General features: G+C 39.7%; 1 protein-coding gene across 5 annotated transcripts in view; it reads right to left on the bottom strand.

The window, feature by feature from the left end:
* Positions 1 to 13,999, bottom strand: part of LOC132386010 (F-box/LRR-repeat protein 20-like) — a 434,516-nt gene that overhangs the window by 286,049 nt on the left and 134,468 nt on the right. For all 5 annotated transcript variants that reach the window (XM_059958260.1, XM_059958261.1, XM_059958262.1 and 2 more), the window contains one exon: positions 9,975 to 10,069. In XM_059958260.1, coding sequence (XP_059814243.1) covers positions 9,975 to 10,069 — 95 coding nt within the window. The remainder of the gene's footprint in view (positions 1 to 9,974; positions 10,070 to 13,999) is intronic.

The raw sequence follows: 13,999 nt of genomic DNA, 5'->3' as shown, positions 1-13,999 counted from the left end.
CCCTGCCTTGTCCCCATATCCCTTGATTCCCCTATCCATCAGATATCTATCTAGCTCCTTCTTGAAAGCATCCAGAGAATTGGCCTCCACCATCTTCCGAGGCAGTGCATTCCACACCTCCACAACTCTCTGGGAGAAGAAGTTTTTCCTCAATTCTGTTTTAAATAACTGACCTTTTATTCTCAATACATGCCCTCTGGTACTCTCCCAACATCTGGAACATATTTCCTGCCTCAATCCTATCAAATCCTTTAATTATCTTAAACGTTTCAATCAGATCCCCTCTCAATCTCCTCAATTCCAGTGTGTACAAGCCCAATCTCTCCAATCTCTCTGCGTAAGACAACCCTGCCATCCCAGGAATCAATCTAGTGAATCTACGCTGCACTTCCTCAATTGCCAGAATGTCCTTCCTTAAACCTGGAGACCAAAACTGTTAACATGTTGTCACATCTGTAAATATCGATAGAAATCTTGTTTTTCTAATAAGTTTTCTCTTTAAGCATTTCAAAACAACAGTGTTCCTTCTTTCATTATGTTGCAAAGAACTGTTATTCCTTTAGCTGTCCAGTCCTTAAATCTAGCATCCAATTTATTTGGTGTAAAATCCAAGTCATATACACACCATTTAAGAATTGCAATATCTCCCTCTAGATTATATTCCTTTATATTAGTTTTCCATATTTTAAGAGTCAATTTTACCCATGGGTTATCAATAGTATTTATGTACCTTTGCAGGTTGTTATCAGCCAAAATTGCTTGTATGGGGATGGGAAGTACCTGCTCCTCAATGTTTTTCCATTGAGCGTCATATGATGGGTTGCACCAACATATCACAGCTCTCAATTGTGCTGCAAAATAATAATCTCTAAGAAAAGGTAGGCCCCATCCCCCTTTTTCCTTTGCTTATTACAAAGTTTTGAGGCCTTTTACCCTGCCAAATATACCTTGATAACATCTTGTTCCATTCATTGAATTGATTTTGATTAATCTCTATTGGTAGGATCTGAAAGAGATATAACAGACTGGGCAGTATATTCATTTTAATAGACTCAATCCTTGAACTGAGACTGAAAAAAGAAATCAGGTTCCATCTTGCCACATCTTCCTTAATTTTTTTTGTATAAAGGCTGATTATTACATTCTGAAAATTTTGCCAAATCTTTGGGCATAATGATGCCCAAATATTTGAAAGACTCTGTGTGCCATGCCCAGGGGTATCGACTTTCAATTTCTCTTGGTGGGCTATAGTAATATGAAAGCAATTGGGTTTTATCTATGTTGATCTTGTATCCTGATAATTGACCATATGGTTCAAAGGATTGCATCAAATTAGGTAAAGTGTATGTTGGTTGCCCTAGATAGATCAAGAGGTCGTCCGCATAACAAGCCAATTTATGCTCTGTCCCTTTAATAGTAATTCCCCAGATATCTTCATTTTGTCTGATGTATTGATGGTTCCAGATATAATGCGACGAGTAGTGGTGACCATGCACAACCCTGTCTCGTGCCCCTTTCAAGGGTAAGACTATTTGATAAATATCCATTGATTTTAATCCTAGCAGTAGGATTGTCATATAGTCTGTATAGTTTTAATATTTGTGTCTTATAATTCAATGTCTTTGCAACTCAATGCATAAAAACATGCAGACATGGTCAAAAGGTTCAGTTGCTGTTCAGACCAAACATCAGAATGTGAAAAAAGTGTGATCTAAGTGACTTTGACCGTGGAATGATCGTTGGTGCTAGTAAGTCAGAAACTACTGATTTACTGGGATTCTTACACGTAAGTCTCTAGAGTTTACAGAGAAATGGTGTGTAAACAAAACCATCCAATGACCAGCAATTCTGTGGGTGAAGACTGTGAAAGAGGTCAGAGGAGAATTCCAGCTCTGTATCATTTATTTGAATAAAGCTATTATGTGTTATATTTCTAACTTTGTATAAAGCCAAAGGGCAATGTAAGCAGACAATGTAAGTTGACAAATTAAATTAATATGCAAAGATATGGTTGCAGAGTAATTTAAAAACAAAATGTAAAATTGCCTGTTTCGGTAGAAATATTAGACAAGTAGTGTAACATTAAAAGATTCTATGAATGTTTGTAAGTCATATGAAAGTTATCAAACAGAAAAGAGCAGGATTAAAGAAACAATTTGTAAGCTAGCTATATTGAAAAAGAATTCTTATTGAGAATTTGAGGTGCCTTACACAATATCAGGATCTAGAGAGACAACATCCAGAATTTTGTGTGTAGGGACTGGTCTCCATGGAAAAGGTGATTTTCCATATGATGGGGATTAGGCATACTAGTACTATACTCTTAAATTGAAAATAATGAGAGGTATCTTGGTGAAATTAATAAAAATTTATAATGGGCTTTGGAAAAGCTTATACAGTACAGATCAGTTTTCTTTCGCTAATGTCTAGTATTAAGTCATTCTTCCAAAAAGATCAATTGAACAAGAGCAGTGAGAAATCCCTTACCCACCAGGAATCTTTTAAATTCTCAGACTGAAACTCTCTAAAGCTGTCATTAAAATCTGAGTTATGGAACATAGATTTTGAAGTTAAGGAAATCAATAGATGTGGGACAATCCAGTGTTGTGTACACTGCTAGATCTTCTAAATATACAGTAACAAACAACAAAAAATTCAAAATGGGTTAAATTATATGCACATTTATTACTTGCAAAGTAAGTCTACCTCCTTATGTTAAGACATCAGTAGGTAGCTTAAAACTTACAGCTCAGAACAGACCACCTGTAGAGGGAGAAGGCAGAACTTTGGGGCTGAGAGGATAAGCGGATCAGTTATAATGAAACAGTGGAGCAGACACATAAGCACACCCCCCAGGGCTGTGTGCTCAGTCCACTGCTGTTCACTCTGCTGACCCATGACTGTGCTGCAACACACAGCTCGAATCACATCATCAAGTTCACCGATGACACGACCGTGGTGGGTCTCATCAGCAGGAATAACAAGTCAGCTTACAGAGAGGAGGTGCAGTGGCTAACAGACTGGTGCAGAACCAACAACCTGTCTCTGAATGTGAATAAAACAAAGGAGATGGTTGTTGACTTCAGGAGGGCTCAGAGCGACCACTCCCCGCTGAACCTGGCGGAGAATCTCACCTGGTCCCTCAACACCAGCTCCATAGCAAAGAAAGCCCAGCAGCGTCTCTATTTTGTGTGAAGGCTGAGAAGAGTCCATCTCCCACCCCCCATCCTCACCACATTCTACAGGGGTTGTATTAAGAGCATCCTGAGCAGCTGCATCACTGCCTGGTTCGGAAATTGCACCATCTCGGATCGCAAGACCCTGCAGTGGATAGTGAGGTCAGCTGAGAAGATCATCGGGGTCTCTCTTCCCGTCATCACGGACATTTACACTACACGCTGCATCCGCAAAGGAAACAGTATTATGAAGAACCCCATGCACCACTCATACAATCTCTTTTCCCTCCTGCCGTCTGGGAAAAGGCTCCGCAGCATTCGGGCTCTCACGGCCAGACTATGTAACAGTTTCTTCCTCCAAGCTATCAGACTCCTCAATACCCAAAGCCTGGACTGACACCTTACTGCCCTACTGCCCTGTTTATTATTTACTGTAATGTCTGCACTGTTTTTGTGCACTTTATGTAGTCCTGTGTAGATCTGTAGTCTAGTGTAGCTTCCTCTGCGTTTTTTTTTAATTACGTAGTTCAGTCGTTTTTTGTACTGTGTCATGTAACACCCATGGTCCCGAAAATCGTCTTTTTTACTATGTACTGTACCAGCAGTTATGGTCAAAATGACAATAAAAGTGACTTGACTTGACTTGATAAGGCCTAATTCTGCTCCTATATAGTATGGTCTTGTTTTTATACCTTGACAGAGTCCCAGAATCAATCAACTTCATGTCTTTGAAGAGATGTCACTTCAATCTTTAATTGCATTCCTGTCTTATCTTTAATGAGTCCATTTGCTTTTGAGGCTTCCCCCACTAACAACTGTCCTGTTTTTCTTTTACTTTCAATCATGAACCTCCTGCCATAGATCACACAATCTACTATAAATCACATACCCTTGCAAGCTTCTAACCAACACATCAACAAACCAGCAAAGCACTGTGGAATAACACAGGTTCTGTTTCATAACACTATATTTTACAATAGTTATAAATCCATAAAGACTTCAGACTTACAGAAATATTTCCTCATTCTCTCCTTTTGTAATTTCCTAACACCATAAGCTTCAAACAGAATTTTTCTTGTCATTATTCCCTAAACAATACAGTGTAACAACTATTTACATAGCACTTACTTTGTATTAGGTATTATAAAGTATACGGGAGGACATGCATAGGTTATATGCAAATACTATGACATTTTATATAAGGGCTTGAGCATCCACTTTTTTTGGTATCCGCGGGGGGGGGGGGGGGGTCCTGGAACCAACCCCCCCCCAGATAAGGAGGGCCAACTGTACAGTAATCAAAGTGATTTCAGCCATTCACGTAACAATACAGATTCAGAGCTTTAATTAAGCAAAATTCTCTTTTCCCAGTCTTCACTGCTATTTACCAATCTACATAGAAACACAGAAAACCTACAGCACAATACAGGCCCTTCGGCCCACAAAGTTGTCCTGCACATGTCCTTACCTTAGAAAGTACTGGGCTTACCTATAGCCCTCTATTTTACTAAGCTCCATGTATCTATCTAAAACCTCTCAATAGACCCTTTCATATCCGCCTCCACCACCATTGCCGGCAGCCCATTCCAAACACTCACCACTGTCTGAATAAAAAACTTACCCCTGACATCTCCTCTGTACCTACTCCCCAGCACCTTAAACCTGTGTCCTCTTGTGGCAACCATTTCACCCCTAGTAAAAAGCATCTGACTATCCACACGATCAATGCCTCTCATCATCTTATATACCTCTATCAGGTCACCTCTCATCCTCCGTCGCTACAAGGAGAAAAGGCCGAATTCACTCAACCTATTCTCATAAGGCATTCTCCTCAATCCAGACAACATCCTTGTAAATCTCCTCTGCATCCTTTTTATGGCTTCCACATCCTTTCTCTAGGGAGGCAAACAGAATTAGGCACAGTACTCCAAGTGGGATCTGACCAGGGTCCTATATAGCTGCAACATTACCTCTCGGCTCCTAAATTCAATTCGGAACAAGTACATCTGGTATTATTTAGCGTCAGTTAGTCAAACATTTGTCTTAGTCTATAATATATATTTTACCTTTCTAAGCATATAAAACACTTAAGAACATATGTTTCAGCGCCGGGCTCAGGAACGAAGTTCCCCAGTTGGATCTGGTGACAGATCGCTATGGAGTGCGCTCTCCACCGTGCCGAGTTGATGTGGAGGATCAAAAACCCAAAACCCGAAACCCAATAATTAAACCGCTGCGTTGCTTAGTAATAATTGTAGCTTTCATCGGGGCAGAGCTTTTCTCACTTTATCCTTTAAAATTGTTTCAATCATTGACCAACTGTAGCCTAACGCTTTTCCAATGACCAATGGCATTTCACCTCTTTATTACTTCCACTTTATTTTCAATCATGTTTGTGATTATTTTTTGTGAACAGTAACACTGCGGATTCAGATCTCTGCCGCCATGTCCTAATGTCCACTGCACTGAGACAGGTTAAATAAGGTCTGGGGTTCTGCTGGGTCCTAAGGTCCACATCATTGAGACAGGTTGAATAAGGGACTTGAGCATCCACAAATTTTGGTATCCGTGAAGGGTCCCAGAACCAATTCCCTGCGGATAAAGAGGGCCAACTATATATTCTGCCATCATATTTGACCTACCAAAATGAATCACTTCACACATATCTGGGTTGAACTCCATCTGCCATTTCTCAGTCCAGTTTTGCATCCTATCGATGTCCCGCTGTAACCTCTGACAACCCTCCACACTGTCCACAACACCCCCAACCTTTGTGTCATTAGCAAACTTACTAACCCAACCCTCCACTTCCTCATCCAAGTCATTTATAAAAATCACGAAGCGTAAGGGTCCCAGAACAGATCCCTTGTGCACACCACTGGCCTCCATACAGAATATGACCTATCTATAACCACTCTTTGCCTTCTGTGGGCAAGCCAATCTGGGTCCACAAAGCAATGTCCCTTTGGATCCCATGCTTCCTTACCTTCTCAATAAACCTTGCATGGGGTACCTTATCAAACGCCTTGTTGAAATCCATATTCACTACATCTGCTGCTCTTCCTTCATCAATGTGTTTAGTCACATCCTCAAAAAATTCAATCAGGTTCATAAGGCACGACCTGTCTTTGACAAAGCCATGCTGACTACTCTTAATCTTACTATACCTCTCCAAATGTTCATAAATCCTACCTCTCAGGATCTTCATCAACTTACCAACCACTGAGGTAAGACTCACTGGTCTATAATTTCCTGGGCTATCTCTACTCCCTTTCTTAAATAAAGGGACATCTGCAACCCTCCATTCCTCCAGAATCTCTCCCCTCCCCATTGATAATGCAAAGATCATCACCAAAGGCTCAACAATCTCCTCCCTTGCCTCCCACAGTAGTCTGGGGTACAAACCCCATTTTCATAAAAGTTGGGATATTTTCCAAAATGCAATAAAAACAAAAATCTGTGATAAGTTAATTCACGTGAACCTTTATTTAACTGACAAAAGTACAAAGAAAAGATTTTCAATAGTTTTACGGGCCAACTTAATTGTATTTTGTAAATATACACAAATTTAGAATTTGATGCCTGCAACACACTCAACAAAAGTTGGGACAGAGTTAAAATAAGATTGAAAAGTGCACAGAATATTCAAGTAACACCAGTTTGGAAGACTCCACATTAAGCAGGCTAATCAGTAGCAGGTGAGGTATCATGACTGGGTATAAAAGTATCAAAGGCTCAGTCTTTGCAAGCAAGGATGGGTCTGGCTCACCTCTTTGTGCCAAAATTCATGAGAGAATTGTTAGTCAGTTCAAAAGGAACATTTCCCAACACAAGATTGAAACAGAATTTAGGTCTTTCAACATCTACAGTACATAATATTGTGAAAAGATTCAGAGAATTCAAAGACATCTCAGTGCGTAAAGGGCAAGGTCGGAAACCACTGTTGAATGCGTGTGATCTTCGAGCCCTCAGGTGGCACTGCCTAAGGAACCGTCATGCTACTGTGACAATTATAGACACTTGGGCTCGGGAGTACTTCGGAAAACCATTGTCACTTAACACAGTCCGTCGCTGCATCCAGAAATACAACTTGAAACTGTATTACGCAAGGAGGAAGCCATACATCAATTCTATGCAGAAACGCCGGCGAGTTCTCTGGGCCCAAGCTCATCTCAGATAAACCGAAAGACTGGAACCGTGTGCTGTGGTCAGATGAGTCCACATTTCAGCTAGTTTTCGGAAAAAACCGGCGTCGAGTTCTCCATGCCAAAGATGAAAACGACCATCCTGATTGTTATCAGCGAAAGGTGCAAAAGCCAGCATCTGTGATGGTATGGGGGTGCGTCAGTGCCCACAGCATGGGTGAGTTGCATGTATGTGAAGGTACCATTGATTCTGAGGCATATATTAGGATTCTGGAGAGACATATTTTGCCATCAAGGCGACGTCTCTTCCCGGGATGTCCATGCTTATTTCAGCAGGACAATGCCAGACCGGATTCTGCACGGGCTACAACAACGTGGCTTTGTAGACACAGAGTGCGTGTGCTTGACTGGCCTGCTGCCAGTCCAGATCTATCTCCTATTGAAAATGTATCGCGCATCATGAAGAGGAGAATCAGACAACAGAGACCACAGACTGTGAAGAACAGCTGAAGTCTTATATCAAGCAAGAATGGACAAAATTTCCAATTGCAAATCTACTACAATTATTATCCTCAGTTCCACGATTAAAAAGTGTTATTAAAAGGAAAGGTAATGTAACACAATGGTAAACATGCCTCTGACCCAACTTTTGTTGAGTGTGTTACAGCCATCAAATTCTAAATTTGTGTATATTTACAAAATACAATTAAGTTGGTCAGTAAAACTATTGAAAATCTTTTCTTTGTACTTTTGTCAGTTAAATAAAGGTTCACGTGAATTAACTTATCACAGATTTTTGTTTTTATTGCATTTTGGAAAATATCCCAACTTTTCTGGAAATGGGGTTTGTACATTTTGTCCGGTCCAGGCAACTTTCCAAAAGCTCCAGCACATCCTCTTTCTTAATATCTACATGCTCAAGCTTTTCAGTCTGCTGCAAGTCATCATTACAATCACTAAGATCCTTTTCCTTGTGAATACTGAAGCAAAGTATTCATTAAGTGCCTCTGCTACTTCCTCTGGTTCCATACACACTTTCCCATTGTCACACTTGATAGGTCCTATTCTTTCACATCTTATCCTCTTGATCTTCACATACCTGTAGAATGCCTTGGGGTTATCCTTAATCCTGCCCGCCAAGACCTTCTCATGGCCCATTCTGGCTCTCCAACTTCCCCCTTAAGCTCCTTCCTATTAGCTTTATAATCTTCTAGATCTCTAACATTACCTAGCTCTCCAAACCTTTTGTAAGCTTTTCTTTTCTTCTTGACTAGATTTATTACAGCCTTTGTACACCATGGTTCCTGTACCCTACCATAACTTCCCTGTCTCATTGGAACGTACCTATACAGAACTCTATCCATCTAAACCTCTTGCTCTAGGGAGATGCCAATAGATATCTGGGAAATTAAGATCTCCCATCTTGACAACTCTGTTATTATTACACCTTTCCAGGATCTGTTTCCCTATATGCTCCTTGATATCCCTGTTACTATTAGAAGGTCTATAAAAAATACCCAGTAAAGTAACTGACCCCTTCCCGTTCCTAACCTCCACCCACAGAGACTCCATAGACAATCCCTCCATAGCGCCCACCTTTTCAGCAGCCGTGTCATTATCTCTGATCAACAGTGCCAGGCCCTAACCTCTTTTGCTGAAACATCTAAAACCCAGCACTTGAAGTAACCAATCCTCTCCGAGCCGTCCACATGTATGTAATACCACCACATCATATCTCCAAGTATTGATCCACGCTCTAAGCTCATCCGCTTTGTTCACAACACTCCTTGCATTAAAATAGACATATCTCAACCCTTCAGTCTGAGCGCATCCCTTCTCTATTACCTGCCTATACTCCCTCTCGCACTGTCTACAAGCTTTCTCTATTTGTGAGCTAACCTCCTCTTCTCCAGTCTCTTCAGTTTGGTTCCCACTCCCCAACAATTCTAGTTTAAACTCTCCCCTCGTAGCCTTAGCAAACTTCCCCACCAGAATATTGGTTCCCCGGGATTCAAGTGCAACCCGTCCTTTTTGTACAGGTCACTTCTGCCCCAAAAGAGGTCCCAATGATCCAGAAATCTGAATCCCTGCCCCCTGCTCCAATTCCTTAGCCACACATTTATCCTCCACCTCATTCTATCCTTATTCTCACTGTCGTGTGGCAGAGGCAGTAATCCGAGATTACTAACTTTGAGGTCCTGCTTTTCAATTTCCTTCCTATCTCCCTGTAGTCTTTTTTCAGGACCTCTTCCCTTTTCCTACCTATGTCAATGGTATCAATATGTACCACAACCTCTGGCTGTTCTCCATCCCAATTCAGGATATCTTGGACGCGATCAGAAACATCCTGGACCCTGGCACCCTTCTATAATTATGTAGTCATGTTCAAAATTCTAAACGTTATTTGCCTAGGAATCCTCAAAGATCATTACATGCTCAGAAAAAAAAACAAAAGCTATGTTTGCTGAGCATACATACCTGAACAAAAATTCATGTTATTAATCAAATGTAATTTTAAGTAAGATTAATCCTAAGTATGATGCTTTTTCACCTTTACCCACTGCTCATTTGCTTGGCCATACAAGATTTTCCATGCATCACTATTTGTGAAAAATAGTTTTACATTACTTGTAATTGTTAAGTATAAATTTACCTTAAAGAGTTGTCTCCCACCCCAAGGCATCCTCGCAAACTAAGCTGCCGTAAAAAGCCACCACACCTTTTGGAAATATTCTCTACTACTCGGCCCTGTGTAAGGAAAAAGAAACATAAGATTTGTCTGATACAGTATAGAAGATAATCTCACAATGTAGAATATGTATTAGACAACTTCAAACCCCAAATGAAAACATTCAAAATATGATACAATATGTTAATATTTAAATTGAAAAAATTATTGCATAATAAATAAGATCCAAGATAGATTTAAAAGTTCGCAGAAATTTAGAAAATGCTGGAGTGCCACATAAGATTTTAAAAATGAAAAGGCAAGTTCATCATTTGGAGATGAGCCCTTCACTTGAATTCCCTGCATTTAACTAAGCCTCTTTTTTAGCAGATGGTAAAAGAATTGCTAATCAAAGTTCATCAAAGTTCAGGGAATCACCTCACAATAAAAAGACACGTTTCTACTCCTTGCTTTTAAAGGCACTTGTCTAAGTTCCCATGGACTTGACATTAATGACACGTTATCAAAATACCATGATTCTACATCATTAGCTATACTACTGTATCTAACAACTAGGCTTTCTCAACATGCAAGTGCATCAGCTGATAAGAGTTCAAAGCTGTATAATAAAAGAAGAAACAAATTGTAGATTATATTTTGGGAAACCAGGGTATCATTAGAAATTGTTTTACAATTGAAAAGATTTTAAGAATGTTAAAGTCTTAAAAAGTTTAGTACACATGGAATGATAAGAATGCTGTATAACTCCCAATTTGAGTAATATGGGTGTTTCAAAATGTCAGGGAGATGACCAAGTGCGAATGCCTAGCTGTCAAGACATATTTGAAAACAGGAAAATCTCGGCACCCCGCAGAAGGCTCATCAGCATCTGGAAAGACAATTTTAAGATTTTAGGACCAGACCAGCAGTGTTACAAAGTGTCAGTAAAAACCATAATTAGTTACAATGTGTGGATGGCGATCAAGTTGATGACTTTTTGCATCATCTTTCCTCCTTTCACCTTAAAAGAAGCCATTATTGAAGGGCATACACAAAATGTTAGAGGAAGTCAGCAGGCCGGGCAGCAACTATGGAAAAAGTTGTCAATACTTGAGGCCGAAACCCACTGTCAAGACTAAGAAAAAAAAGCTGAAGAATTGAATTTAAAAGTGGGGGGACAAAAGAGGCCATAGGTGGAGCAAAGATGAAGCATGACACCTCTTCTTAAGAAAGCATATGAGCTCTACTCTGGGTGTAAATTGGCAATTAAGACAAAGTCTGAGCTCCTCACATCTGTTGCGCAACATACGCAGTCAATCTTAGAGCTTGGTTTAGAGGTACTTGGAAGTCAATACCATCTGCTATCCTGAGGAAATGGCTGGAGTAGATGGATCACTGCTACTTCTATCTGATGAGTATGCCTGTCTTCTCTGCTAAAAATTAAGAAATCTATTGAATATCCCAATATCCCTTCAGCCATGAGACCTGTGCCACATTGTGATAATCCTCCAGTACTAAAGCACTAGTGACATGGTGTAGAAGAAACAGAGAGATGCCATGATGCATGAACCAAGAAAGAAAAATTACACTGATACTCTTACAGATTTTGAACCATTTATATCTAGTTACAAGACCTGGGTTTGTCAAAGCCAAAAGCATAACTACTAGTTTCAAGACGGCAAGACATGGAATCTACTTTCACCAGGCAAAAATATTTCCATTAAGGATTTTGATATTTGAGATGAATGATTCCCAGAATAACTGATGCCAAGATTAAGGAAGGCATTTTTGTTGGTCAAACAGGTTCTAGTGGGACAGAAAAAAATCAAATGGAAGGAATCTAAAGATGTTACTGAAAATTTTCTTGACAACTACAGAGGACCAAAGTATGTACAACTAGCTGGTAACATGTTCCAAGCATACAAATCATGAAGTGCAACACATCACTAAAGATTCATTTTCTGCATTTCCATTTAGACTATTTCCTTGCAAATCTTGTCACTGTGGTCCAGGACACTGCAGTCAAGGGGTAACTCTATCAGGGCATCTGGATCCAACAATCCTTGTGTATTATTGTTGGACACTTAAGTAATAAGCCTCAGGCACAGAGTACAAATGAATATCATCAACAAAGCATTTTTGGATTTTGTTGAAACGTGTCGAACCATTGCAAAAAAAAAAATCTGCACCAGTATGCAATTAAACACATATTAAATAAAAATTAATTTCTTGTTTCTCCTAATTCCAAAATGATACAAGTAGTCCGAAATTATATTTGTGTTCAGCTTCAAGCAGTCTATCATAACCACACAAAATTCTGAGGAAGCAATACTTTTGAAAAAAACTTGGTATCCTGTTTGGGACTGTATTCCTTGGAGTTTGGGAAAATGGGTCACATTAATCATACATATAAGAACCAGCCTGGTTGATAAAATACATGTTGAAATGTACTCACTAATGGCAGTGTGTCAACAAGGGGCAAACACTACATGGAGCTGGTGAAAAAATTAATAATGTAGAAATTTTGCAGATGGTGAATATCTAGAATTTTCTGCACTAGCAGGAATTAGAAATTGGATCATTAGAAAAATCAGAGTAGAAGTAGGTAAATATTTGACATATCAAGGTAGAGTGAGATTCAGAGCAAAAGCAATGAACAGAAGTTGGGGCTAGTACAATGAAGTTCAACCACAATCATATTTTAATAAATGGCTGGTTACATGGATCTAATTAATGGCCAACATCTGTTTCTATTTTCTTGTGCTTTTGTGCACTGTGTCCTTTGTTACCCTTGTCCTTTCCCACCCATTATCACCCAAGATCATACTGCATCATGCTGAAAATGCACTGATCCTTTTGTACCATTTTATAAGGCTCTATCAAACAAATGTCAAAAGAAGCTTCAGATCATTGGTCAAGTTGTTTCTACTGAGGCAAAATGTGGATAAATATTTGGTGTAACTCCCATACCTAGAAGGTAGCTCCTGACTGAGACTATCTAAAATTCAATTTCTCTCAGAAAAGAGTGGATATGGCTGGTTTAGGAAAGAAATTTAGGAGAGAGCTCCTGCTTGACATTCCCGAACGGACACATGCCCACAGGCTTTCCTTTATTCTGACAGGCACATATAAGCACAACTACTGTTGGTGGTATTTTAGATGGTGATGAGAATGTAGAGATGAGCAAGACAGATTACCTGGTTGAGCAGTTTCATGATCCTGGGCATCAACATCTCTGAGGATCTGTCCTGAGCCCAATATATTGATGTAATTATTTTATTTTAGTGATACAACAAAGAGTAGGCCTTCAAGGCACAACCAAACTAATTTAAACCCTAACTTAGTAATGTGATCATTTACAATGACCAATTAGCCTACCCAAAACATCTTTGGCTTGTGGGAGGAAACCAGAGCATCCAAGAAAACCTATGCAAACTGTGGCGAGGAAGTGCACAGATTATTCCAGAATCGTATTCTAAATTCTACTGCCCTGACCTGTAATAGCATTATGCTGACTGCTACTATAGTGGCACCCAATTATAGACAGAAGTGTTGATATCCAAGAAGCCCAGCATAGCCACTAGTTTCTGAGGGACAATCATATTAAATGTTGATGTCAATAAACAACATCCTGGTGCCTGAGACACCAAATTCTAGGTGGGGCAGGACAGAGTGAAGTGCAGAGGCTATGGCATCATCAGTGCAGTGATTTGAGTGATAAGCAAACTGAAAACATCCAAATCTAAAGGAAGAAGAGATTTAATGCAATCCATGAGTTGCTCAAAGTACTTTATTGTTGACATCAGTGCCACCATGAGCAGTTGTTGAGACAGGTTACTTTGCTACCTTGGGTACCAGGATGATGGTGGTTGCCTTGAAACACACAGGGTTATTGGGCTGTTCCACAGAGATGTTGAAGATGCCTATTAGAACCACTGCTCTAAACAATACACCAATTAAAATAATCAAAAAGAATGTTAGTATTAATAACTGTTATTATGACATCCAGC

The sequence above is a fragment of the Hypanus sabinus genome, assembly GCF_030144855.1.
Source record: "Hypanus sabinus isolate sHypSab1 chromosome Y unlocalized genomic scaffold, sHypSab1.hap1 SUPER_Y_unloc_11, whole genome shotgun sequence".
NCBI lineage: Eukaryota > Metazoa > Chordata > Chondrichthyes > Myliobatiformes > Dasyatidae > Hypanus > Hypanus sabinus.
This window is presented reverse-complemented; position numbering and strand designations above follow the sequence as displayed.